At 48.9% G+C, this 25327-nt stretch overlaps 1 protein-coding gene across 2 annotated transcripts in view; it reads right to left on the reverse strand.

Moving 5' to 3' along the window:
* The window catches only part of ANO9 (anoctamin 9), a 64043-nt gene extending 39400 nt beyond the window's left edge, over window positions 1–24643 (reverse strand). The window contains exon 1 of one of the 2 annotated variants that reach the window (XM_006275061.4): window positions 24422–24641. In XM_006275061.4, the coding sequence (XP_006275123.2) occupies window positions 24422–24427 (6 nt within the window). In that variant the 5' untranslated portion in view covers window positions 24428–24641. Of the gene's footprint in view, window positions 1–24421 lie in introns of both variants that reach the window. The other variant, XM_059722519.1, reaches the window with a different exon arrangement.
* Window positions 24644–25327: the final 684 nt, after the last annotated feature.

The raw sequence follows: 25327 nt of genomic DNA on the forward strand, positions 1-25327 counted from the left end.
AAGATCTGTTCTCTAATGTGTCTTCTTGGGGATTGGACTAGATGATGTCGTAGGGTTCCTTCTAATCCTAATTTTCTAATTTTCTATGTTGTTTAACTACAGCTGAGTTCCTACAACACAGGATATATATTGCAGCGAAGCACATATGCTGTCTAGTGTGGCCACAGCACTGACATTGTGACATGGTTTCCAGCTGAGCATCTAACTGATGCAGGTTGTGGGAGGAAACATCAGGGAACTTTGTGATCACAAGACACTTAGATGCAATACAGGCAGGTCTTGGGACCTTAAATAAAAACGGAGAATAAATGGTCAGAGAATCTATTCTTTCTTTCTTTTGTATGGCTTTAGGAGCAGGAGCTATTGTCACATTTTTAATTCCAAGTTCCCCAACCAAACCAATGCCTTGCTGGAAAGTGAGTGTAACTCCAGGATGTTGCCTTCAAACTTGTATCTGGGGCAGGATGTTATTATGTGCTCCATGGTTTGGTCAGGGTTTCCACAATCACAGCCAGGCAAGGTTTTTAGGTGCCACTTGTACATCAGGTGGCCGCACCGGCCATGTCCAATGTGTATAATATTAAGGGTTGCCCACATGCCCTGTGGAAGGTTGAAGCCCAGCTATTGCATTGTTGGGTCAGAGGCAAGGTGTTTGTTTGGGAAAGTGTTTTCTGCCCAAGCTTTCCTCCAAGATTTTTCAGTATGAGGTGCTCGCTTTGTGTTCCAAAAATTTTTTTCTGAAATCATGTGATGAGTTGGGAGATCTTGAAGGTCTCTGTGGATGGGAAGGTCCAGATTACTATTGGTATGCATTATTCCTCTGTATGTTGCTGCATCCCATGGAACAGAGAGAGGAGTACGGTTTGAAAGTACTGGTAGCCACTGCACTGGAGTTGGTATCAAAGTTCCAGAGATAGACCTCATTACTTAGTAAAGTTGTGTGTCAATGAGTTTGGTATGTCAACTTGAGGCCCAGACAGGTGCACAGTACTCAGCTGTTGAGAAGACCAGAGCTATGGCAGAATTGCGGAGGATGGCAGCTTTTGCACTCCAGCTTGTGCTGATGAGCTTTCGGATGATGTTCACTCATGCCTTTGTTTTCACAGCAGTCTTTCAGAGGTGATGATGGTAGGTTAGGGAGTGGTCAAGGGTCACCCCCAGGTAGGTAGGAGTTGGGTTGTGATGCCCTTTTTCTCCACAAAAGGTGAGATTGAGGGTGTTATGTGACTTGTGACTGTCAAGGTAGAATGTGGAGACCATCTGTTTTCTGTTGGGAAATTCATTTAAAATATGAATGGAAAAGCAGGGCAGGAAGGGCCCTCAGGAGGTCATCTAATCCAGCTTTCTGCTCAAGGCAAAATCATTCCTGGCTGACCCATCCCAGTCAAGTGTCTAATCTGCTCTTAAAACCTTCCATGGATGGAGATTTCACAGACTCTTCGTAATCTGTTCCAGTGGTTAACCACCCCCATGGTAAGAAAGTTTCTCCTAATATCCCACCTAAATCTTCCTTGTTGCAATTTAAGCGCATTATGACTTATTCTATCCCTTGTGGACACAGAAAGCAGTTTGTCACCATCCTTTTTATAGCACTCCTTTTTTTATTTGAAGACTGTTTTCAAATCCTTCTTCAAAATGCTCACCAGGCAAAATAATCCCAGTTCTTCCAACCTTTCCTTATACATCATTTTTTCTACATCTCTAACCATATTTGTTGCTTTCCTCTAGACTCCTTCAAATTTGTCTTCATCTTTCTTGAAGTGCAGTGCCCAAAACCAGACACTGTACTTCAGGTAAGGCCTCTTCAGTTCTAAATAGAGTAGGGGTGCATCTACACAAGGTGCTTTACTGTGAAGTAGCATAGTTTACTGTGTAGTAAGCATGTGCATCTACATGTGCACATGCTTACTGCATGGTAAACCTTGCTAAGTGCAAGTAAATTTGCTACCTGAAAATGCAAGTAGCAAATTTAGTTGTGATTACTAACTGTGCAGTAGTGCTCATATAGATGCCTGACCAGAAGCAAATCTGTTCCTGGTCAGCCGGCCACCCGGGAGCCAGAAGCTGCTTGCTGCCAGGGTGGGATCTGCCACCAGAGCAGGGGCGGGCAATTATTTTGGACAGAGGGCTGCTTACTGAGTTTTGGCAAGCCATAGAGGGCAGCATGACAGGCAGCCCACAGCAGATTAATATAAATTTTCTAAATTTTTTAGGGGCCCCGCAGGCCAGATAGAATGGCCTGGTGGGTTGCATGCGGCCCCTGGGCTGCATTTTGCCCACCCCTGCACCAGAGCCTAGGCAGGGCTATGTCCCACTGCCCCAGCAGCAGAGAGCTCCAAGCCCCCTGCTCTGAGATGGCAATCAGGGAATGGGAGCTGGGAAATCCTTATCTCCCAGCACCAGCTCCATGACTGGCACTGAGAGATAAGGATCTCCCAGCACTGGCCCTGTTGTTGCGGAGCTGGTGCTGGGAACTCCCTGCTGGTGGGGGTCGGGGAGCCTTTTCCGCACCCAGCTCCACGATCATGGAGCTGAACAGGGAACAAGCTCTACAGCCTCTCCCCCACCCAGGTCTGCAATTGCCGAGCTGAGGAGGGAACAGGCTCTCCAGCCCCAACCCTACAGTCAGGGGCAGGTGCCATCCCTGCACCCTGATTGGGTGACTGAGGCCTTCCTACTAGCTGCCCCACTGGCAGATTAGGGCAGGGAGCTGGGACCCGTCCCACCCCTGCGGCTATTTCCAAGTCCTCTGTCCTAATCAGGGAGCTGGGGCTAGAAGCTCCCTGCTACTGGGGCAGGGGGACATTGTCCCCACCCTGGCAGCAGGCAGTCCCCCTGCGGCAGGGAGCAACTCCCAGACCTGGACAGGAGATGGCTGTCTCCCCCTGGTGAGTGGTAGAGATCCCCCTTGTGATGACAGGCCCATTGCAGGGCCCCAGGAAGTGCAAGCAGTTTGCTGCCATTAGCAGCAACTCCTAGGGACAGGCTTGACTCCTAGAATCAAGTATTGCAACAGGCTGCCTCAATCCCCCCAAATTGTCAAGAGCACATTTAGACAGACACTTGCTTGTGAGAGTTTAGTCAAGGGCAATCCTGCCTTGAGTTGAGTGCTGAAGTACACAATTATATGAGCCTGGATAGTTCAGTTGGTAGGGGCATCAGACTTTTAATCTGAGGCTCCAGGGTTCAAGTCTCTGTTCAGGTGGTAGCTTGCTGCTTTTTCTTCATGGTAAGGTTGGCCAAAGTCTGGAATGGTCTTCCAAGGCGGTGGTGACGTCCCCTACCTTGGGGGTCTTTAAGAGAAGGCTGGATAGGCATCTGGCTGGGGTCATCTGACCCCAGCACTCTTCTCTGCCTAGGCAGGGGTCAGACTCGATGATCTGTTGAAGTCCCTTCCAACCCTAACATTTATGAATCTACGACTTCAAGAAAACCCTCCCATCCCTACTTTCCTATAGGCCTGTGCGAGTCGGCAGCGATCTGATCCGGCTTTGGATCTGGACGCCTCAGATGGCCATGATCTGATCCAGAGCTCCAGACCAGGTTTCCATCTCAATCCAGCTGAAGCAGCTCCGAAGTTTTGGGGCCACCTCGGAGATCCAGCCATAGGTTATAACGGGGAATCAATTAAATATCTATAATTTTGTTGGGTTTTGTCCAATTTGGATGAAACATGCAGGGATGGTAGGCTCTGCTGAGAGCACAAAATGTGCCAAGTTTCAAGAAGATCAGTGCAGGGGTTTGGCGGAACTGTACCCCAAATTCCTGAAAGCAAAACTCCTGTCACGTCTATGTGTTACACCACAGGGGGGTCAGAACTGCAGAGCTGGTAGCTCTTACTGAGGCCACAAAGTCTGCCAAATTTCAAGAAGATCAGTGCAGGGGTTTGGGTGGAACTGCCCCTCAAGCTGTGGACAAGCAAAACTCGTGCCAAGAGTGACACTGCATGTGTTAAGGCGCAGCGGGGTGACAGCTGCAGCGATGGTGGCCCCTGCTGAGGCCATGACGCCTGCCAGCTGTCGAGGAGATCAGTGCAGGGGGGTTCTGGGGCCCTGTATCCCTAGCTGCTGACGGACGAAACTTGTGCCATAGTGCTTGTGGGACTGACTGTGTCTGTCTTGGGGCAGTTGATTGTATTGATTCGGTCCTCTCCTTTGTCTCGTTTTGTAGGTGCTAATTGATGGTAATTAACTGGCTACATTACCTAGGTCCTGTGTATTGAGCTTGTCCCTGAGTGAATCATGGTTGATTGGTAACTGGTAACACTGCAGTAGTGGCCTGCAGTAGTGTCTCCCTCGCCCCAAGACACAGTTATAGATATTTTATTGTTTCCCCATTATACCCTATGGCCGGATCTCAGAGGTAGCTCCAAGGCGGCTCCAAACAGCTTCGGGAAGCCTAATGAGGCCAGTGTTTTGACCTGGACATGCTGCTTTGATCCCTGAAGCGTCCAAAGCTTCTCTGGATCCAAAGCTCTGTCCGAAGCCTCGCACAGCCCTACTTTCCTATGATCCTGTGTGCAAGCTTGACTCAAAATCCACCAGTCAAAGGAAAGACTGTCATTGACTTAAACAGGCTTAGGATCAAACCCAGAGACAGTAGCATACAAAGGCTGAGTAAGTACTTACTTAAGCAAACCTTACTGATCATTTCGGCTTACAAACATGTGAAAGCAGTACTGGTTTTAAATCTTGGATCTAAATTTACAGCAACAGTAAATAGACAAAATTCCATGGATCTATGCTGATTTAACCTGAGTTTAGGCCTGTGGGATTGGACTACATTGAAGATACATAAATACAGAAGTTACTAAGCACAGTCAGCAAGATGAAGAAGGAAACCAGCAAGCTCACAAGCACAGTTAGTGTTCTCTTTTTACTGGAGAGTCCGTGACCCAGAGAATTAAGACAATTCTCAAGTTTTTCTTTATATTTTGAATGTGACTGACAGTAGTAGCCATGCCCTACAGAGATGTAGGGATGCCAGATCTTATAGATGCTACTGTGTTTCAGCACCTACTTGACCAGCTTCACGCTTACAGTCAATGACTCATTTCTGAACAAACAACCTGAAGTGTTGGCAAATAGCAGTGCTAACATTGTGCATGGCTGAAAGATAAGTATTGCTCAGAGGCTTATGCACAATAATTTAGAGGACATAAATACATAAGTAGTGCTATAATGGGTCAGACCAATTGTCCATTTAGCTCAGTATCTTGTTTCCAGCAGTAGCAGAAGTGAATGCTGTACAGGGAGAGCACTGAATCGGATTGATCTGAAGTCATCTATCCCCTCTTCATTACTCTCCATGACATCTACCATTGTTGGTTTAGAGATGCCAGAGGAAACATCTCCAACCATTCTGTTGAACAGCTATTAATAGATCTACCATCCATGAACTTGTGTAGTCCAGGGCTGGGCAAAATACAGCCCATGGGCAAAATCCAGCTTGCCAGGCCATTCTATCTGGCCCGCAGGACACCTAAAAAATGTAGAAAATATTTATCTGCTCCTGGATGCCTGTCAAAGATGACAGGAGCCAGGGGCAGTAGGATCCAGGGGGAGCCGGCAGGACAGAGCAGCCCAGACCTGCCCCACCCCCAACCATTTCCCTGCCTTCTTGCCCCCACACTGCTCCAGCACCACCTGGCTTCTAGCTACATCCCCAGGCTGGGGGAGCACAGGACCCACCAGTAGGGGTGTATATGTGTGTGTGTGTGTGTGTGTGTGTGCGCGCGCGCATGTGCACATGTGAGGAGAGACTGTGTGTGTGGAGGGACTCTTTGTGTGGCGGTGGCAAGGAGGGAGTGTGTGTGTGTGTTCATAGGGCGAGTCACACAAGCAAACCCCACAAACCCCATATCCAGCCAGACCCCATATATCCACACACACACCCACATGCTCCCACACCCCCTACACCTATCCACCCCACACAGACACACCCTCCCCCACACCCCACATACCCCCAGACCCTCAGCCCCCAACAAACCTATACCCTCCATACCCTGCAAACCCCTACAATATACAAGAGTGAGAGTTCATTTTAAGCTATTATATACTTAAGCTCTGTGTAATACTGCACAAACACATGTAAACCAGGACAAAAATATTTTTTGAAATCAAATTAATGAATGTTTTAGATGTTTGCTTTTTAGTATATAATTTGGTCTTTTTCTGGGTCTGAGATGGCAAAACCCCTTGCTGAAAGGACTGTTTCCAGGGGCAAGGGGAGGGACTTCTAATGGCAAAGGTCAGGGATTAGGGGGTGGGACTTCCAGTCAGAAGATGGTGACTCAGGGGCAGGGCACCTGTCACAAGGCAGGGCTACCCATGCAGCCCTCGACAGCTTGCCAAAACTGGGTAAGTGGCCCTCCACACAAAATAATTGCCCACCCCTGGTCTAGTCCCTTTGTGAACCTTGGTGTGCTATCTGCCTCCACCCCCTCCTGTGGCAATGCATTCCACAAGTTAATATGTATTGTATAAAAAAGTACTTTTCTTGTTACTTTTAAACTTGTCTTCTGCTAATTTCAGTGGATTCCCCCTAGTTCTAGTATTTTGGGACTTGTTAGTGAACAGCAGCTCCCTGTTCACAGTATTCAAGATGCAGTGCACCATGAATTTGTATAATGGTATGATAATATTCTCGATTTTGTTTTCAATTCCCTTCTTAATAATGCCCACATTTTTATTGGCCTTTTTGGTCACAGCTGCACACTGAGTTGATGTTTTTAGAGAAATATCTGCAAGGGTGGGCAAATATTTTGGCTGGAGGGCCACTTAATGAGTTTTGGTGTCCTCTCAAAGGCCACTCTCTCTCTCTCTCTCTCTCTCTCTCACCCGCCTGATCCCTACACCATCTGATCATGCCTCCCAGAACTGTAGCACACCACCATGTCAGCACTGGGTAGACAGTCCCACCCACCTGTCCAGCACAGCAGAAACAACCCTGCCCTGCCAGCACCACGTGGCAGCCAGAGCCACCAGGTGCCCACAGGCCAGGTCCCATGAACTCACAGTCGCCCACCTATGGGCCAGATACAATTATTTGGTGGGCCAGATCTGGCCTGAGGGCCAGACTTTGCCCACCCCAGTCTACAATGACTCCAAGGTCTCTTTCCTGAGTTATAACAGCTAGATCAGAACCCAGCATTATAGATGTATAGTTGAAGTTATTTTTCTATAGGTACTATAATGGGGCCTGTACCCCAATACTAGACAGGAAAGAGGACCTAAGCATGTGTGACCCCTTCCCCCCTTTCTTCTCCCTCACTTTTTGGCTGCCAGTTCACCCTGTCCCTGGTTTCTTCCTCCTATGATTTCACCAACCCCAGCCTTGTCTCCCCCTTTCTTTTGCTTGCACCTTCTTTGTGTTGCTCAAATCAGACTCACATGCAGGGAAGCCTGTAACAAGATAGCCACTGGGTCCAGGTGCAGGCAGTGCCACATGATCTAAGAGGCAGAAGCAGAGGGACAGGTGACCCAAGCACCCTGTATACGTGCCAGCCTCTGGAAGAGAGAGGGAAGTTGGCTTGTGGCAACCACCAGAGACAGCACATTCCTGGAGGGGCGCAAGGCTCGGAGCTCAGACTGCAGCAAGAGGACTCAGGAGGGAGCCCCGAGGAAGGAAAGCTGCAGACCTGCACAAGAAGCAAGCTAAGTGCCCCAGATATTTTCTGTTTTGTTTTCTTTCTACTTGGAGCCCACCACCAAGGGGAAGTGGTGAACCCTGTGTGGGACATTTCTTTGAGTCAGTACTGGCACTGGTGTTTCATGTTTGTCACATCTCCCCAAAGGACTGGATCATGGCTAAAGGGAGGTGGAGGCCACTGAAGGGGGTGACTGGGGACACCCCAAACTTGGAATTCAGTTGAGTGGACAGAGCATAGGGACTAGAGCACTCGTTCTCAATAGGGGTACACCAATAGAGATTTGGGGGTCTGAAACCGATAGCTGATTTTTAAGGAGGCATATAGGTCAATGCCAATCTGATTTCCAATACAGCTGTGTGCAGCTGGTAAATCTGTTGTAGTAGACAGGGAGAGGGAAGGGAAGGGACATGGGGGGGCAGATCAACACCCCCTATGGTGAGGGAGGGAATGGGGCAGGGGCTGGGGTGGGGTGGGTGCAGGACGGAGCCGCAGCAGGAAGGGGGAGCAGCTCCCGCCACTGAGCACACCCCAGGAGGGCACCGGGGGGGTGCTCCCAGATATGCACAGGGTGAGGTGGGGCAGGCTGCAGCTGTAGGCTGGGGCTGGGAGCATGGGCGGGGGGCTGCGCTGTGCTGTACTTGGGGTCAGTATTTCCTCTAAGGAGTAGCAGTCTGTGAGCATGCTGTGTTGGTCCGTGAGCGTGCCGCGTTGGTCTGTGAGCATGTCATGTCGGTCCGGTGTGGGACGCTTACTGAAGGGGGTTGGGGCCTGGGGGCTGGAGGCTGGGTGCTGGAGCCAGAGGCTGAAGCTGGGGGCTGGGGGCTGGAGCTGGGGGCTGGATGTTGGACCTAGGGAACGGGGGCTGGAGCTGGGGGCTGGATGTTGGACCTACGGAACGGGGGCTGGAGCTGGGGGCTGGAGACAAGAGGCTGGGGGCCGGAGGCTGGGGCTGAGGGCTGGGGCCAGAGGCTGGAGCTGGGGGCTGGGGGCTAGGGGCCAGAGGCTGGAGCTGGGGGCCGGGGGCTAGGGGCCAGAGGCTGGAGCTGGGGACCAGAGGCTGGAGGCTGGGCCGAGAGGCTGGGGGCTGGGGGGCTGGAGCCAGAGGCTGGGGGCCGGAGGTTGGGGGCCACAGGCTGGGGGCCACAGGCTGGAGCCAGAGGCTGGGGCCGGGGGCTGGAGGCTGGAGCTGGGGGCTGGGGGCTGGGGGCCAGAGGCTGAAGCCGGGGGCTGGCATGGGCTCCGCCGGTTCCGGGGAACTTCTCTGCTCCCCTACTTCCCCTATGGCACCAGGGCCGGGGAGTAGAGAAGTTCCCCAGAGCTGGCAGAGCCCCCGCCAGCCCCCCGCCCCAGCCTTCATCCCTGCCTTGCCACACCTTGGGGAGGAGCCGCCGCCTGCCCTGAGTGAGGCTCTGCTGAGTCCGGGACACTGCTCCGCTGCCCCACATCGCTTTGGAGAGCGAGGAGACACCGCCCCCACCTCCTCTTGGAGCTTACCTTCAGCTCCTCTCCCAGTGTGCAGCCTTGAAAAGGCTGTGCATGGCCAGACTCTTAGTTGTGCGCAGCCATGCACGTGTGCACCTTAGAGGGAACCTTGCTTGGGGTGGGCAGTGGTGGTGCTGGAAGTGGGGCTACCGGAGGAGGCTATGGCAAAATTTGGGGTGGCTGCAGCCCCCCTTGTAGCCCCTGTCCCAGCATCGTTGCTGCCCACCCTGAGCCCAGCCCAGCCCAGCCCAGCCCAATGCGACCCCTGGTCCCAGCCCACAGCTGCAGCTCACCCCGCCCTGTGCAGATCTGGGCACCCACCCCGCCCCATGCCCTCCCAGGATGCACACAGCGGCAGGAGCCAATCCCCCTCCCTGTGCCCTCTGGATGAACCACAGTGTGCTGCTGCTACTGCACTGTCCTCCTCACTGCCAGGGCCAGACCACTTCAGGAAAGGTGCAGTGTGCAGGGCAGGGTGGGAAATGGGGATGGGAGGGTGAGGCACCTCCCTAGTTCCATCTTGGTGCCCCCACCTCCTTTGAAAGATCCTCTGGTTTGTGCTCCACTTACCCACGCTTTGGTATACTGTTGGCAATGAATGAGGTGTCTAAATGGCTTCTAGGTGCTGGGTGTGATTTGATTCCACCCTATTCAAGTCCCTGAAAAACAGTTAATATAAAAGATTGGCAGGTCTCCCTTCTGCTTGCTGCTTTTTGTAACTTAATCTTATGGTTAAGATAATCATGTGCCACAAAAGAGGGACTTGAGCAGGATGGAATGGGATCACCTCTGGCTGCGTGTTAAGCATGCAGTGGGTAGTCAGGCTATTACAAGTCTGTGGTACAGATGTTCTTTACTGCACACTCCCTCCATAGCTGACCATTACAACAGATCACTGTCTGATAGACCTATTTCCAATGACTGCTTCATACAAGAGGTCCCATTGAGAAGATCCGAATTTCAAGCACTATGAAGTTCAGGAAGGTTCAGATTCAGGGGCTTTGTTCAATCAATTTTAAAGTTAAGAGTAATTTGTGAAATTTGGCTCTGGATTCAGAACCTCCACAGAAAGTTAGCAGTTGTAGAGTTTGGTTCACTCTTGTCTCCATTTGAAATGATCATTCAGACTCTTTCTGAGGGGCCCTGCAATTAAATGTGCTGCTCTGGAGTCTACCTGCTGGCACTGATTCAACTGGCTTTGGTGTAATTATAAAAGTTAAAGGAAAAAACTGTTCCCCGGGCATGTGAATTGTTCTTGCTTCAGAATTGCAACTGTGGGTCAAATCCAGATTTGGTGTAAGCAAGTGAAATTCTATTGACTTTAACGGAGCTAAACTGTGCTGACTTACACCAAGAATGGGTGTACGTTACATCTCTTGTTTATGTTGCATTTGTCCCACTATCCAATTTGCTGAGGAAATGTAAGAGCAGCCAGAAACACAGATTACGAGAGCAGATGAAGCCACTCAGAAGGGAAGGTTTGGTCCAATGACCGCAAACTCAGCAGTGGAGAACATCAGAGACAGTTCCTTCCTGTTACTGAGAGCAGTTTTTAAACAGCAATGGCTCGTGATACATGCATTGACTTAGCTGGGTTCAGATTCAGTGGTTTGGTGCTGGTTTGAGCAACTCAGATTTGTGCATATGTTCTCAAAGCAAGTATGGATCCACAAATTTGCCTCCTGGATATTGTGGCTCACAGTTGAAATGTATGTAAAAGTAACTAAGATTACAATTATGGGAAATAGGACCTGTGATTTAAGAACCATTTAAAATTGATCCCCTGACGCTTGGTTCAGTGCAAAGGCAGCTCCAGCATACAAGCGTGTAAGTTCCTTCCTTGGTCCACATGATACTTTCCTTGTGTAGCCTGGGTAGTACCTAGTTGTGTACTCTCCTCTCCAATCAAAGGGAAAAGTTAGCAGAACAGGGGCACTGTGGGGTGAAACTGCTGCTGCTCACAGTTTCCCTCCTATCCCTATAGAGTAGACCTGGACACTCTATGAACTTAGCTATGTACAAATTTATTTAATAATAAATAAGAGTTAAAAGTGGAACATACATATGTATACAGGACCTGGAAACTATATGTAATGTATATATACAATCCTACACACACCCCTCAGGATTCAGGTAAATATTGTAAAAAGATCAAAACCAAGGTCTCAGATAAAGATGATACAACCTTAAACTCTATAAAATGTGAGCTCACCAACAAAAGACACAAATACACCAAATATAAGGCACTAACTTACAAAATATGAGGTGCAAGAATATCAGAGATAAGCTTAAACCTTGAAAGACACAAAGTACAACCTGGGCTGCCTCTGAAGCCTTGGCAGCACTCCAGAGGGGGAAAGATCCCCAGTGCCCTCGACCATCCAACTGGTATAGTCCACAAGGGAAACCTCCAAACCCAGGGGTGCCTCCCCTTCAGGCTTCTCCACCTGAGGTTAGGCTCACTGATGGGCGATTCCCACCTCCACTGTGGGAAATCCCCTTTCCTGGCACTCATGACTCCAAAGCCCGATGAGGCCGTCCCCATCTCCCCAATCATGATGCTTTCTGGCTCAGCAGGGGCTCACAGCTGCCCCCGGCTACCCCCCTGGTAGCCTGCTTGGGGCCCTGTGCATCATTCCTTGTACCAGTGGCTCTCCCTTATGCCAGGTGTTGGAGACCTAAGCCACCTTGTGCAGCGCCGGGGTCTCGGACCGCTCCCAGACCCTCCATGCGCTGCCTGCATGCCAACAGCCTGGCCTCGTGCCAGAGGTTGGAGAACCCGAGCCGCCTCAAGCAATTCCCAGGGCCTGTTCCTTCTCAAACCCACTGTGCACCAGCCTGTGCACTGCTACCTGGCCTCATGCCACAGGGGTTAGAGACCCGAACTGCCTCGAGCAGCTGTCAGGATCTCAGTCCACTCCCAGACCCAGCATGCACTATTCGTGCACCAAGTTCCTGGCCTAGTGTCAGGGTTTGGAGACCTGAGCCACCTCAAGCAGCTCCCAGGGTCTTGGTCCGCTCCTGGACCTGGCGTGCACTGTTCGTGCACTGCTCGCCGCACTCCCTCATAGATTCATAGATTCATAGATGTTAGGGTCGGAAGGGACCTCAATAGATCATCGAGTCTGACCCCCTGCATAAGCAGGAAAGAGTGCTGGGTCTAGATGACCCCACCTAGATGCCTATCTAACCTCCTCTTGAAGACCCCCAGGGTAGGGGAGAGCACCACCTCCCTTGGGAGCCCATTCCAGACCTTGGCCACTCGAACTGTGAAGAAGTTCTTCCTAATGTCCAGTCTAAATCTGCTCTCTGCTAGCTTGTGGCCATTGTTTCTTGTAACCCCCGGGGGCGCCTTGGTGAATAAATACTCACCAATTCCCTTCTGTGCCCCCGTGATGAACTTAAAGGCAGCCACAAGGTCGCCTCTCAACCTTCTCTTGCGGAGGCTGAAAAGGTCCAGTTTCTCTAGTCTCTTCTCATAGGGCTTGGTTTGCAGGCCCTTGCCCATACAAGTTGCCCTTCTCTGGACCCTCTCCAGGTTATCCGCATCCTTCTTGAAGTGTGGCGCCCAGAATTGCACGCAGTACTCCAACTGTGGTCTGACCAGCGCCCGATAAAGGGGAAGTATCACCTCCTTGGACCTATTCGTCATGCATCTGCTGATGCACGATAAAGTGCCATTGGCTTTTCTGATGGCTTCGTCACACTGCCGGCTCATGTTCATCTTGGAGTCCACTAGGACTCCAAAATCCCTTTCCACCTCTGTGCCACCCAGCAGGTCATTCCCTAGGCTGTAGGTGTGCTGGACATTTTTCCTCCCTAGGTGCAGCACTTTGCATTTCTCCTTGTTGAACTGCATCCTGTTGTTTTCTGCCCACTTGTCCAGCCTATCCAGGTCTGCTTGCAGCTGTTCCCTGCCCTCCGGCGTGTCCACTTCTCCCCATAGCTTTGTGTCATCTGCAAACTTGGACAGAGTACACTTCACTCCCTCGTCCAAGTCGCTGATGAAGACATTAAAGAGTATCGGTCCAAGGACCGAGCCCTGCGGGACCCCACTGCCCACACCCTTCCAGGTCGAGACCGACCCATCCACCACGACTCTCTGGGTGCGACCCTCTAGCCAATTCGCCACCCACCCGACTGTGTAGTCATCCACATCACAGCCTCTTAACTTGTTCACCAGTATGGGGTGGGATACCGTATCGAAGGCCTTCCTGAAGTCTAAGTATACGACATCCACCCCTCCTCCTGTGTCCAGGCGTTTCGTAACTTGGTCACAGAAAGAGACTAGATTGGTCAGGCACGATCTGCCCGCCACAAACCCGTGCTGGTTTCCCCTCAGCATAATTTGCCCTGCTGGGCTCTCACAAATGTGAGCCTTGATAATTTTTTCAAAGACTTTACCAAGGATGGAGGTGAGACTGACTGGCCTATAGTTGCCCAGGTCCTCCTTCCTCTCCTTTTTGAAAATGGGGACCATGTTAGCCCTTTTCCAGTCCTCCGGGACTTGGCCCGTGCACCACGAGCGTTCAAATATTCCCGCCAGTGGCTCTGCAATGATGTCGGCCAGTGCCTTCAGCACCCTTGGATGGAGCTCATCCGGGCCTGCTGACTTAAAGGCATCCAGTTCTTCCAAGTGACTGCACCATCTCAGGGTCTACGCATGGAAGTCCGGCGCCTTGCTGCTGCCTCTCTACAACCCCAGTGAGAGACTTGTCGTGCCCCTCGCTTAGGAACACTGAGGCAAAGAACTCGTTGAGGAGTTCAGCTTTGTCCCTCCTGTCTGTCACCAATTGTTTCTGCCCATTTAGCAGGGGTCCTATTCCTCCCTGGGCCTTCCTTTTACTCCCAATATATCTAAAAAACAATTTCTTGTTGTCTTTTACTTGGGTTGCCATCCTCAGCTCCATGGTAGCTTTGGCCCATCTAACTGCCTCCCTACAAGCACGAGCAGAGGAGGTATATTCATCTTTAGTGATCTCACCTTGTTTCCACTTTTTATGTGCTCCCCTTTTGGCCCTTAGGCTGCCCTGGATTTCTCTGGTCAGCCATGGAAGCCTCCTGGCCCCTTTCCCTTTTTTGCCTCGCTCAGGGATCATCTTGCTTTGTGCCCGAAGGGTCGTTTCCTTAAGGCACAGCCACCCTTCTTGGGCTCCCATCCCTTCAAAACTCCTACTCTGCAGTGTGTCCTTGACTAATCGCCTGAGTGCATTGAGATCAGCTTTCCTCATTGCGGGACTGGCGAACACGGCCACCTGCTGCTTCCCATCCAGCAAAGGGGGTTCTTTGGCCTCTTCAGGGCAAGAGCTCCACCTCATTGACCAGCTCTGCCAGCTCTTCTTCACCCACCCTCTTCACTGTCCCTCGATGCAGACACCCATGTGCCAGGCACACTGTTCTTTTATTCCCTCCGGAGGGTCTGCCCCTGGATTGCAAGTGGACCAGTCAGGGAGAGGGGGTGTAGTCCTCACCCAGGTCCGTGCTCTTTGCCTTGCCCAAGTTAGGGGCAGGGGAAGCCTCTCCCCAGCTATTACCTGATTGGTGGGAATGCCCCACCTATCATCCAGAGCCCCTTTCAAGCCGGCCACCCAGGCTGCTGCTGACAAACACGCCACACTTGTTAAAGTCCTCTAACTTGCTAGCCCTTTGTTAGTGATTGAGATCTGTAGTTTTACCTCATCACTGGGTTACACAATTCCTGCTCAGCCCACAGGACTGAAGCCAAAGAAACTTGTCTGTCCACCAAATCCATGTTGGCAGCTCCTGTAACTGAGATCTGGAACACAGCTGATGCTCTGATGTTCTGCAGCAGTCTGGACTCTTTAAGACATTCAAGAGGAAAAACCCAAAACATTCAACCCAGCTTGTTACATAAAAGTGTTTCTACAATTGTTTAAGGTTAAAGATAGGAAGACTGATTTAGTCCAAACAGAAAGGTCTATCAACACAACTCTGGGATTGTGTTCAGAGCATATGAGCCACAGGGAATCAAAGAATTAAATAAGTGTGCCAGAAATTAGGCCTAATTCCTTCAATAAAGGAATTATTCAACTTACTTCCCCTTCAATTTCTTCAGTTTGGTGAGCCAGCCAGAAGAAAGCATCGTTCCAGTTGAGATAGGAAGAAGATGGAAGGACTTAAAAGAGTGAAATAAGTGTCATAGCTGCCACCCACCCTCCCATCTCCTACTACCTTGGGATCTGCCATGACACCACTGGGTCCTCACCAGCTTGATCCTGAAAGATGTCCTGAACCAGACCAAACCACATGACATCACCATCTCCAGTACCTTTTCCTAAATTCTGAACAGCATCTGGAACATGAAACATGAGTTTCGGCTTTCACCCCCTCCCTGGGGTATCCTTTTCCTTCTCTACTTTATTTCTTCTGTTTCCAATATGTCTTTCTTCTTTGGGTTTAGTAACAATCTGGCTTAGCCAGCCAAGGCTCCATCTTTTGCCACACTGCTGTGAGCTGTGAGCAGGGAGGCAGTTAAACCTAATGCCTTAAACTGTCCAACACTGGTACAAATGGACCAAGTCTCATAGTGGTTGATATTTCATAGATTTCATAGATTTCATAGACATTAGGGCTGGAAGGGACCTCGGAAGATCATCGAGTCTAGCCCCCTGCCCAAAGGGCAGGAAGTCAGCTGGGGTCATAGGATCCCAGCAAGATAAGCATCCAGTTTGCTCTTGAAGGTGTTCAATGTAGGCGCTTGAACCACCTCCGGTGGCAGGCTGTTCCAGACCTTGGGGGCTCAGACAGTAAAGAAATTCTTCCTTATGTCCAGCCTGAAACGGTCTTGTAGTAGTTTATGACCATTCGACCTAGTCGTCATCCCTTGGGGCGCTCTGGTGAACAAACGTTCCCCCAGATACCGGTGGTCACCCCTGATAAACTTATAGGTGGCCATCAGATCACCCCTGAGCCTGCGCTTTTCCAGGCTAAAGAGCCCCAGGGCTCTCAGCCTGTCATCGTAGGGTCTGCTTCCCTGACCTCTGATCATGCGCGTGGCTCTTCTCTGGACTCTCTCAAGCTTCTCCACATCCTTTTGAATTGTGGAGCCCAAAACTGGACGCAGTACTCCAGCTGCGGCATCACTAAGGCCGAGTACAAGGGGAGAATGACGTCCCGGGATTTGCTTGAGAAGCATCTATGGATGCAAGCCAGCGTTTTGGTCACTTTACTAGCCGCAGCATCCCACTGCAGGCTCATGTTCATCTTGTGATCAATGGTGACCCCCAAGTCTCTTTCTTGCATAGTGCTAGCCAACATAGCACTGCCGAGCCTATAAGGATGCTGCGGGTTTTTCTTCCCAAGGTGGAGAACCTTGCATTTATCGGTGTTGAACACCATCAGGTTCTCGTCCGCCCACTTGCTGAGCCTGTCCAGGTCAGCCTGGATCACCCGCCTGTCTTCTGGTGTGGATGCTTTGCCCCAAAGTTTGGTGTCATCAGCGAACTTGGCCAGTCCGCTTCTGACTCCAGCGTCCACATCATTAATGAAGATGTTGAACAGTATGGGTCCAAGGACAGAGCCGTGGGGGACCCCACTGGTCACAGGACACCACGATGAGTGACTTCCATCAATTACTACCCTCTGGGTCCGACCACGGAGCCAATTTTCCAGCCAGTGGATCGTGGAGGACCCAAGGCGACAATTGGCCAGTTTCTCCAAGAGGCGATCATGGGAAATCAGATCGAAGGCTTTTTTGAAGTCAAGATATATGACATCAATCTCTTCTCCCTTGTCCAGGTGATAGGTCACCTGGTCGTAGAAGGAAATGAGATTGGTCAAGCAAGACCTACCCGCAACAAACCTGTGCTGGCTATCCCTTAAGATGTTGGCATCGGCCAGTCCATTAAGAATGGCCTCTTTAATATGGCTGTATCCATGGTTGTATCCATGTGTTTTTCCCTAAGTGAGGGTGCAAGTAAGAGTCAACATCAAAGGCAGAATCTGTATTTTCAGTCTTTGCCTTTCTTCCTCTTTTATTTATCTTTCAAAAAAAAGTTAAAAAGGTTTAACAGTGGTTGCTGCCAGGGGACTGGGACAACTGAGATCTCTCTGACACGAAACCTTGAACCCAGTTTACAGTTTAGTGGGGTGTAGTGACAGGGTCACATTAATGCCTTTGACTCTCTGGGCCTATCTGTGCCACCAAATTTAATGTAACAATGCCCTGGTGTTTACTGGCTTCAGAGCTCTGACTTTCTTGTGCCTTTCTTTAGTACTAGGAGGGAGCTCTTGCAGCTCTGAAATTGCCCCTACACCCTTCCTTTAGGCCACATGGTGTGAGTCAGTGGCAGAGCTGAGAACAGAGCTCAAGAATTGCCGGCATCTCAGGTTTAGCTACTTGAAACGCTGGACATGAGTCTAATCTGTGAGGGCAAAGCGCTCATCACAGCTGAGGAGGGGATATGTCAGACTGGGGACATAGAGGGGGCGAGGAGTGCAGCAGTGGTTGATAGCTGTCTTTTGCCTCTCTGATCCAATGGCAGCTCTCCATCAGTATAGTTTCCCTGGTGCAAGTTATAACAAGCCTAATGGCTGTCCTGTGGCTATTATGAAGCAAAGTATGATTAAGGCACAGAGGAGCAGCAGTCCCTTTTCTTCAGCTATGAGTCCTGTACCAGACACAGGCTGAGGAATGGTGTAGGAGCTATTTGATTGGCTTTACACCAACCTAGGAATGCCCTAATAATGGGGAGGATCTTGCTATCTCCCTGGTCCCCTCACCGCTCCTTCTGCTCTCTCCTTAATTTGCTAAGACTCTCTATACAGATACCAGCATTTCAGATGCACAAGTGGTAGCAGAGATAGGAACTTCAGCATAGGCAAGCACTGGTATGTGAGCTACCATGTTCTTTTAGCAGGGTTAGGTGATATGGGGTGCGTCTACATGTGACCCTATGGTGCCTTTGTTACTTCATCATCACTTAATACTTCCTTTTGGAAGCAGCCTGTGCCATGCTGGCGGTGCAGTTATTTTTAACCACTGTGTCACCATAGCAACATGCTATACTGAGGGATTGCGTTATTACGGCGACGTAGTGTCAGTGTCACAGTTTTTGCCCGCAGATGCTATGGCACCATAGCACATTGCTACGGCGACATAGCATCATGTGTAGATGCGCCCATGGTGGTTCAAACACAGGTGGCAAGTCCACACTTATATCCTCTTGTTGCTACCACAATATCAGTGATAACTGGAAGTCTTTAGAGGAAAAGGTAATTTAGGATTTGCCTTGCTTTCTTCACTCAGGAATTTCCTGGGTAGTTACCTTTTGCTCCACCTTCTTTCTGGCATGCTTTCTCTCTTTGGCACCCTCCTGGGGTATCAGAACATCACTGCAGGGAGCCATCCTGATCTCCCCCTGCAACTTTGGCTATTATTAGCACCATCCTAACTATTTGTGGTGTGTGACTGAGAAGGTGGTGCCCCATGGCCCATAACATATCCTTACATTAAGGGAAGGACTGCAGTGATCACTTCTTGGTCATTTACATTTGCCCCTGACTAGTTTGGGGCCTTTCCTCTCTGAGAGTGGGGGGAAATGCCCTGGGGATCCTAAATGCTTCCCCCTAAAATCTGTCTGTCTAGAAGGACTTAGCAGCAAACCTGATAAAGTTTATGTGTTCAGTGGGGCTAAATCCACCCCCTTTACCCAGGCAGAATACTGTATTTTCTTGCATACAATATGGCATGGAATAAAATATGCACCTTGTTTTTGAAAGGCATTGTGAAGAAAAAAAGGTCTTTCCTTATAGCAAGTAACTGAGTAGTAGCTGCTAGGGAGCCAGGCCTGCTCTTGTTTTGCTCCCTGCAGATTTTACTTTGGTTTTACCCAGTAAGTGCCAAAAACTGCTTTTACTATATTTCTATCATATAATACACACTCCAATTTCTAGCAGCTGGTTTTGGGGGAAAACTTGTGTGTTGTATACAAGAAAATATGGTAGTTGCACTGGGTGCGGAGGGATAGGGAAGGGACTCTTGCCCTGCAATGCAGATCCATTATACAGTGGCTGCTCCAGCCATAATGGCTTGTGTTGCCCACACAGTCTCTAGAATGATTTCTCTACAGTGGGAAGAATAAGGCAAACTTCAATAGAGCACACCTTTCAACCTAGCCCCTGCCCCTGCTCCTGCCCCTGCCTCTGCCCCAGTTTGTCCACATCCTTTTCTATTTAATGTATATCCCCTGCATACTTCTGTACAGCAGTTTTGACATGGAGATCCATTCTGCACTACATGAGGGGATACATACCTACTAAATAGCCCTTCCCCCTACAAGGAAGCTCAGGCCTCCAATTGAGACTGCTTTACAGGGCAGATCTCAACTGCCCTGGAGAAAGAACCAGAGGAGTGATGGCTAGACAATCATATTTAGAGGATTGCTTTTAGGAATTGGCTTGTAGATAAAGTAGATATTGCATTAAAACAATGGTCTAGGGGAATGACAAGGGTTAATTGATTTCTAAAAGCCTGTTTGTCACGTATTTTCATAGCTTGGAATTGGACAGGGTGTCTGAGGCCAACAGACATACACATCCTGGGAAATTAAAAACATCCAAACTTTATTTCCATAATAGAGATAGGCCTGGCTCTAGGGCTATAGTACCCACTTACAAAAACCCTTGGAATTTCTGTTTTGGAATGAAATGACTAAATGAAGGTGTGTGCATATGATGGGTTTATGAAGATAGGATTTTGGCTGACAAAACAGAATGTGGACAGCATAGCCACATGGAAATCAATCAGTGGTATCCGGAAATGAAAAGTCATCAGAGGAGAAAAGACTACAAAAGCAGTTTTCAGAACAACAAGTGGGCATTAGTCCCTGACCTCCAAGGTTGCTGACATCAGCCATTCAAGCAAAAAACCTCAAGGTGGCATTTACATACCGGCCGAATGCACCACTCGCCATGTGTATATTCTGGGTACTGTGGAATTCGGGTAATGTATTTTGTAGTCATCTTGCTTGCTTTGCCTGCATTACTCTTATTTCCTATTACTGTGTATCAATAAAATTCACCTATTATCAACCAGAGGATTTGTAGTTGATCTAAAGGCTGTGCTCGCCTGGAGCAAGGTATCAGAAATGGGTTGTAAATCCAGTGCCTACAGGGAGCGGGAGTAAATGAGTATACAGCACCCTCTTAAACACAACTACACATTCACAAGGCACATCATAGGTCCTTCTATGTAGGGTCTACACAAACCTGTTTATATGCTTATATTGTGAAGTTCTGGGAGGAAGAACTGTCATTTCCCCCTGTATCTGCCTGGTGTCCAACACAGAGTTTCTCAACCTACTGCAGGCAGGAGCACCTGCTCCTGCCACAGCCCTTCCCAGTCTGTCCCTGTGTGCTTCTACAGGAAAAAGAGCCATGCCACATCATTTTACCTGGAAGCAGTGGCAATAGTGCTGCAGCCTGGAGATTTATCTGTGCATTCTTCTGCTGCTCCACCACCACCACTGCACCCAGGTGGAATTATCCTGAGTGCCTTTCTTTCTTGGAGGAGAATATGAGGGTAGATCCAGGAAGGGCTGGGGCAGAAATGCCTACTTCTGCTGCAGCTGCCTCCAAATCTGGCTCCATGAAAGGTGTGTGGGGCAGTTCTACCTTACTGCAGTGGCAGCAGCAGCACCCCAATTGAGAACCACAGAGGTAAGGGGAGGCAGTACAACAGTGGTTCTCATCTGAAGTGTTCCTGAGTTCTGAAAAGATATAGGGCAGGGATCATTGAATCTAAAAAGGCTGAAAATCATTGGTCTAATGCAATGAAATCCTAGTCCCTGAAGAGGACTTCAGAATGTGCTACAACAATAATAAGTAATAATAATGCAAAGAAAGAGTCATTAAATTTAAAAATACCAATCAAGCACCAAAACTAAATCCCAGTCTCTAGTACAATGATTGGAACATACCCTATGCTAGTATATAACATTCAAGGTAAAAGACATTTTGTGAAACCTCAGTGGCTTGACAGTATCTGTTTAACTCTCATTCCACGTCGTCAGTAAGTTGGTCGCATAGCATATTTGCATATTCAGTAGGCATTAAAGAAAACTTTATGTACAGCAGCAATGGTGGAATAATGAAAAAAGTGTATTCACGAATAAATTATTCAGAGATTGCTGAAAACAATTGACAAATGCTGTATCTGAACCTCTCTTGAGATGGCTGATTAGTGAGGAAAATAAGATTCACAAATCATTTATTCAACCATCAGTAGTGGGGGAAAAAATCATCATATAAACTATTATTTGAGCATTTTATTTCACCAGCTCTAGTATGTGGCAGTGTGAAGCTACTGTGGGCCAGATCTACAAGTCAGTCTAGCTAGGCTTAACTCATGGCCAAGGCAAATGAAAAGATTGCTTTAAGGCATTGGATATTGCAGCTGTTAATGAACCAGTCTCAATCACCAACATGCATCAGAGCAGTTCTTGAACTGCTGTAACTTATTCTAGCTGTCTAAATGGATCACTTGAGGAGTCATCAATTGCTAGGATGTGGGGATGCCCTGATACACCCTGGGCACATCTACGCAAGTCACAGCACAAACAGTACTGATATGCTACTGCACAGTATTATTTGGCTACTGCGCAGTACCATCACTAAAAAGCTTACTGCACATTATTTAGTATTTGATTATACAAATACTAAATTTAATGCACAGTAACCACCACGCATTAATGAACATGTAGATGCACCTCTTACATACCAGGGAACCACATCCAGGAGCAGGAGGGCATAAGAATTATTATGTACTCTTTGCAGGCATTCTCTTTACATGAGAAATTTTCAGAGAATAATTTAAGCTAGCCTATGGCTGTGTCATGGGGTGGAGACAGCAGGAGGTAGCCAGAGAAGGATTATGGAATTGGTCAGGTGTGCTGGCAATGTGCTTGAATTCAAGCAACTTTAGCAACAACTCTGAATTCACTAAGTATGGAGGAAGGAGCTGTTGTATCTCTTCCCTTCCCTGTGTTGGGAGAGCAGCTAATCAGCTTCCTAGAGGACAAAAGGTAAAGAAATAGCTAATCCCCAGTCCCCTGCCCCACTTCACTGCTCCCCAGCCCCACTTTAATCTGCACTGGCCTGAAGTACAGTGTTCTGAAACATCAGTCTCCACTAAGGATGATCCCTCAACAAGAAGAGATCATGCCCTGCTTTTCTATGTGCTGGACCTATGGTCACTAGTAGGCTCCATCAGCATACTAAATGCTACAGAGCTCGTGTGGCTAGAGCCCTGCAACTGCTCATGTTATAAAGGGCTACTCATGGAGTAAAGAATTCAGGAGCAGGTGCCTTTTTTAGTTTACGTCCATTAGCAGCTGTCTTGGGGTGGCACCTGCCTTAACAGTAACAACAATAGTATAACTAGGGTGAGCTGAATGGGGCAATCGCCCCCAGCACTGGCTAGTTGTGGGGGGAGCAGCTGTGAGCAGCTGTGAGATCATTATCGCAACTGTGGCAGCAACCAGGCAAAAAAACAAAAAACAAAAAAAATCACAGCAGCAGCCAGAAATCGCTGCTGTTCCTGTGCCCTGGGCATCCAAACTTAACCCTGTGCGGTTGAGTAACAAAATTAAGTTACTGGTCTTCCAAAATCATTTGTAGTAAATATCCTATGGGCATCTGTACATGATACAGGGGTTTAATTCTCCCTAAATTGAAGTGGTGTTTTAAAAAAAAAACTGCTTCAGTTTAGGGAGAATTAAACCCCCCCATCGTGTACACACCCGATCCTTACCTGCCTCTCCAGTGGTGGGGAGGGGAGAGTGAGGGGCTGGTGGGCTGAGCTGTCCCTGAGCTGCGGGGGGGACACTGGGGGCTGGTACTTCCCTCTGAAGCAGTGGCAGTGGCCCCCAGGTGGCACCTGCCTGTAGGCACCCAACTTGGGCAGTCCCGGGGGGTGCCACAGCCTCAAAGGGAAGCACCGGGCCCCCACATAGCTCAGGCAGGCAGGAAGGCTCCAGGGGAAAAAAACCAAAAAGATCAGGCTCGCCATTTTTTTTCCCCGCCCCCGCCCCTTTCAGTGGAGCCTGCCTTCCCGGGCTGCTGCCAGGCTGCCTGCAGGGGTTGCCTGCACAGTCCCTGAGCTGCACGGGGCCTGGTGCTTCCCTCTACAGCTGTAAGGTAGGAAACTAAAACACCTCAGAGGTGTTTTAGTTTCTTGCATCCCAAAGTCATTTGCTGCATCCCAAAGTCACTTAAGGCTCATTAGGCCACGAAATATGCAAACAGCAGCGCAATTAACGCGCAATACACTGCCAAATGTGCAAACAGTGCAATTAATGCTGTGCAAAAGGGTGCTTAACCTGCTTTAAAGTGTCATGTACAAATGCCCTATAACTCTGCATCTTGACCCTGGCCTAGAGACATTTGAAACTCTTAGGAAACTTCAATTGCATTGGTACATGGTATGATTTTCAAAACCCAGGTAGACAAAGCTTTGGCTAGGATAATTTAGTTGGAGATGGTCCTGCTTTGAGCAGCGGTTGAACTAGAGGACCTCCTGAGGTCCCTTCCAACCCTCATTTTTTATGATTCTATGATTGAATGTTTGCCAAATGTTTTGGTCTCCCTAGGAGACTACAAGAGTCTTTTGGGATTAAAAAAAGTGCCTTTTATTTTCCAATTTAGCAGGGCATGTAACTTTACTTTTTTGTGAAGCAAATACTAAGTTAAGCAAGCAGTTAATTGAGCAAATATGATGTTTCACTGGACTTTGTAATGCATGGCGGGCCATGCTTCCTGCTACTACAAATCAGTGTACTACCTGATTTATACTAGACATAAGAACCATACTGATTTTTACAAGCTGAGGTTCTGGCTCCTGGTTAAACTCTCCTTTAACTCAAGCAAATGTAACTTTCTCAGTGGAATATGTTTCTTTCTCTCCCCACATTTTTCCTCACATTTGCTCACCAATAATCTAAAATTGACAGCAGCTAAACATAAATGAACTGTATAACCAAACCTAATCAGCGCAACTTGTGCAACTTGCAGGCGCCGTGGGGAACCGTGAAACCAACATGACAGAGTGACTTTGCTTAGTCAGTTTCATATGGGGAAACAGGTCACTCACTGACAAGAGGCACTAGATTTGCTGAGTGTACTAAAAGCTGATTGTTGCGGTTTAGAAGGGCTTGGAGCGCAAATGTGAAAAGGATGAGATTTTAAAAGGTGCTGTGTTTCAAAGGCATGTACAGTCCAGAGAGACTGAATGCAAGTTAGTTGAGTTGCTAAGTGGTTTCTTTTTCTTACCTTCATGGTGAATTGGTGAAGAGAAGAATCTCTCCGTCTCCCTACCAAGATCTGCTGACAGGAGTTGGGTCTGGGGCAGGTCTTCTGGCTGAGGAAGCAGGAAAGAGAAACTGATGGTATCTTCTGTGCTCTGACCAAACCTGTTTTGTTTTCCCCCTGCTCTCTGTTTCTGAGGTTTCACACAGGCTGAGCTGCCCAGACTTGACTTCCGTATAAGGCTCTCCCTCCTCCCACCTGTGACTCCGGTGATAGAAAGAGAGAAAAGGAGGTGGGAAGGAAACTACCCTTTCACCCTGCCTCCCTCACCTGCCTATGTCTGTCAAGACGGGGAGTGGCAGGCCCAGCACCGCTTCCCATAGGCTTGTTGCTACCTTCATCAACCTTCACTGTGGGCCAAATCCTTCCAATATCCAACGCAGGGGCAAAACTCCATAAGACAAGATGTGCAAAGGTGGTGCCAGATCTAGGAGTCTTTTGTGTTTTGGTGCCCTGTCTCTAACTGGGTGGCTAATTTTCGTAGGTTCCAGGCTCTTCCAGCTCCTGCTGATTTCAGTGCACTTTGGAAAACCAGACTCATGGGGCAAAAACCTGGACCTATTGAAGTCAATTGGAACTTTGTCCCTAGAGTCCAAAATCAGTGGTCAATGCTGTATGCTATTGTCACAAAGGGCAAGAGCACTGAGCCCAAGGGGCCCTTTCTCCTGGGCACAGTAGACTTATCTTTGAGTGGATTTTTTATGCCTTCAGTTCTGTATACCCTTATCCTTTCTTATGCTCTAGATATCCCTCCTCCATTCCTTATCCTCCTCCTTTATTCCTTCCTCCCTTCCCCTAGACCTTCTGCACCATTTCCCCTCCCTCTTTTTTAGGGGCTGTTGTCCTCCTCTTCTAGTGTGTAATAATAGT

This window comes from Alligator mississippiensis, chromosome 2, assembly GCF_030867095.1.
Source record: "Alligator mississippiensis isolate rAllMis1 chromosome 2, rAllMis1, whole genome shotgun sequence".
Taxonomy (NCBI): Eukaryota; Metazoa; Chordata; order Crocodylia; family Alligatoridae; genus Alligator; species Alligator mississippiensis.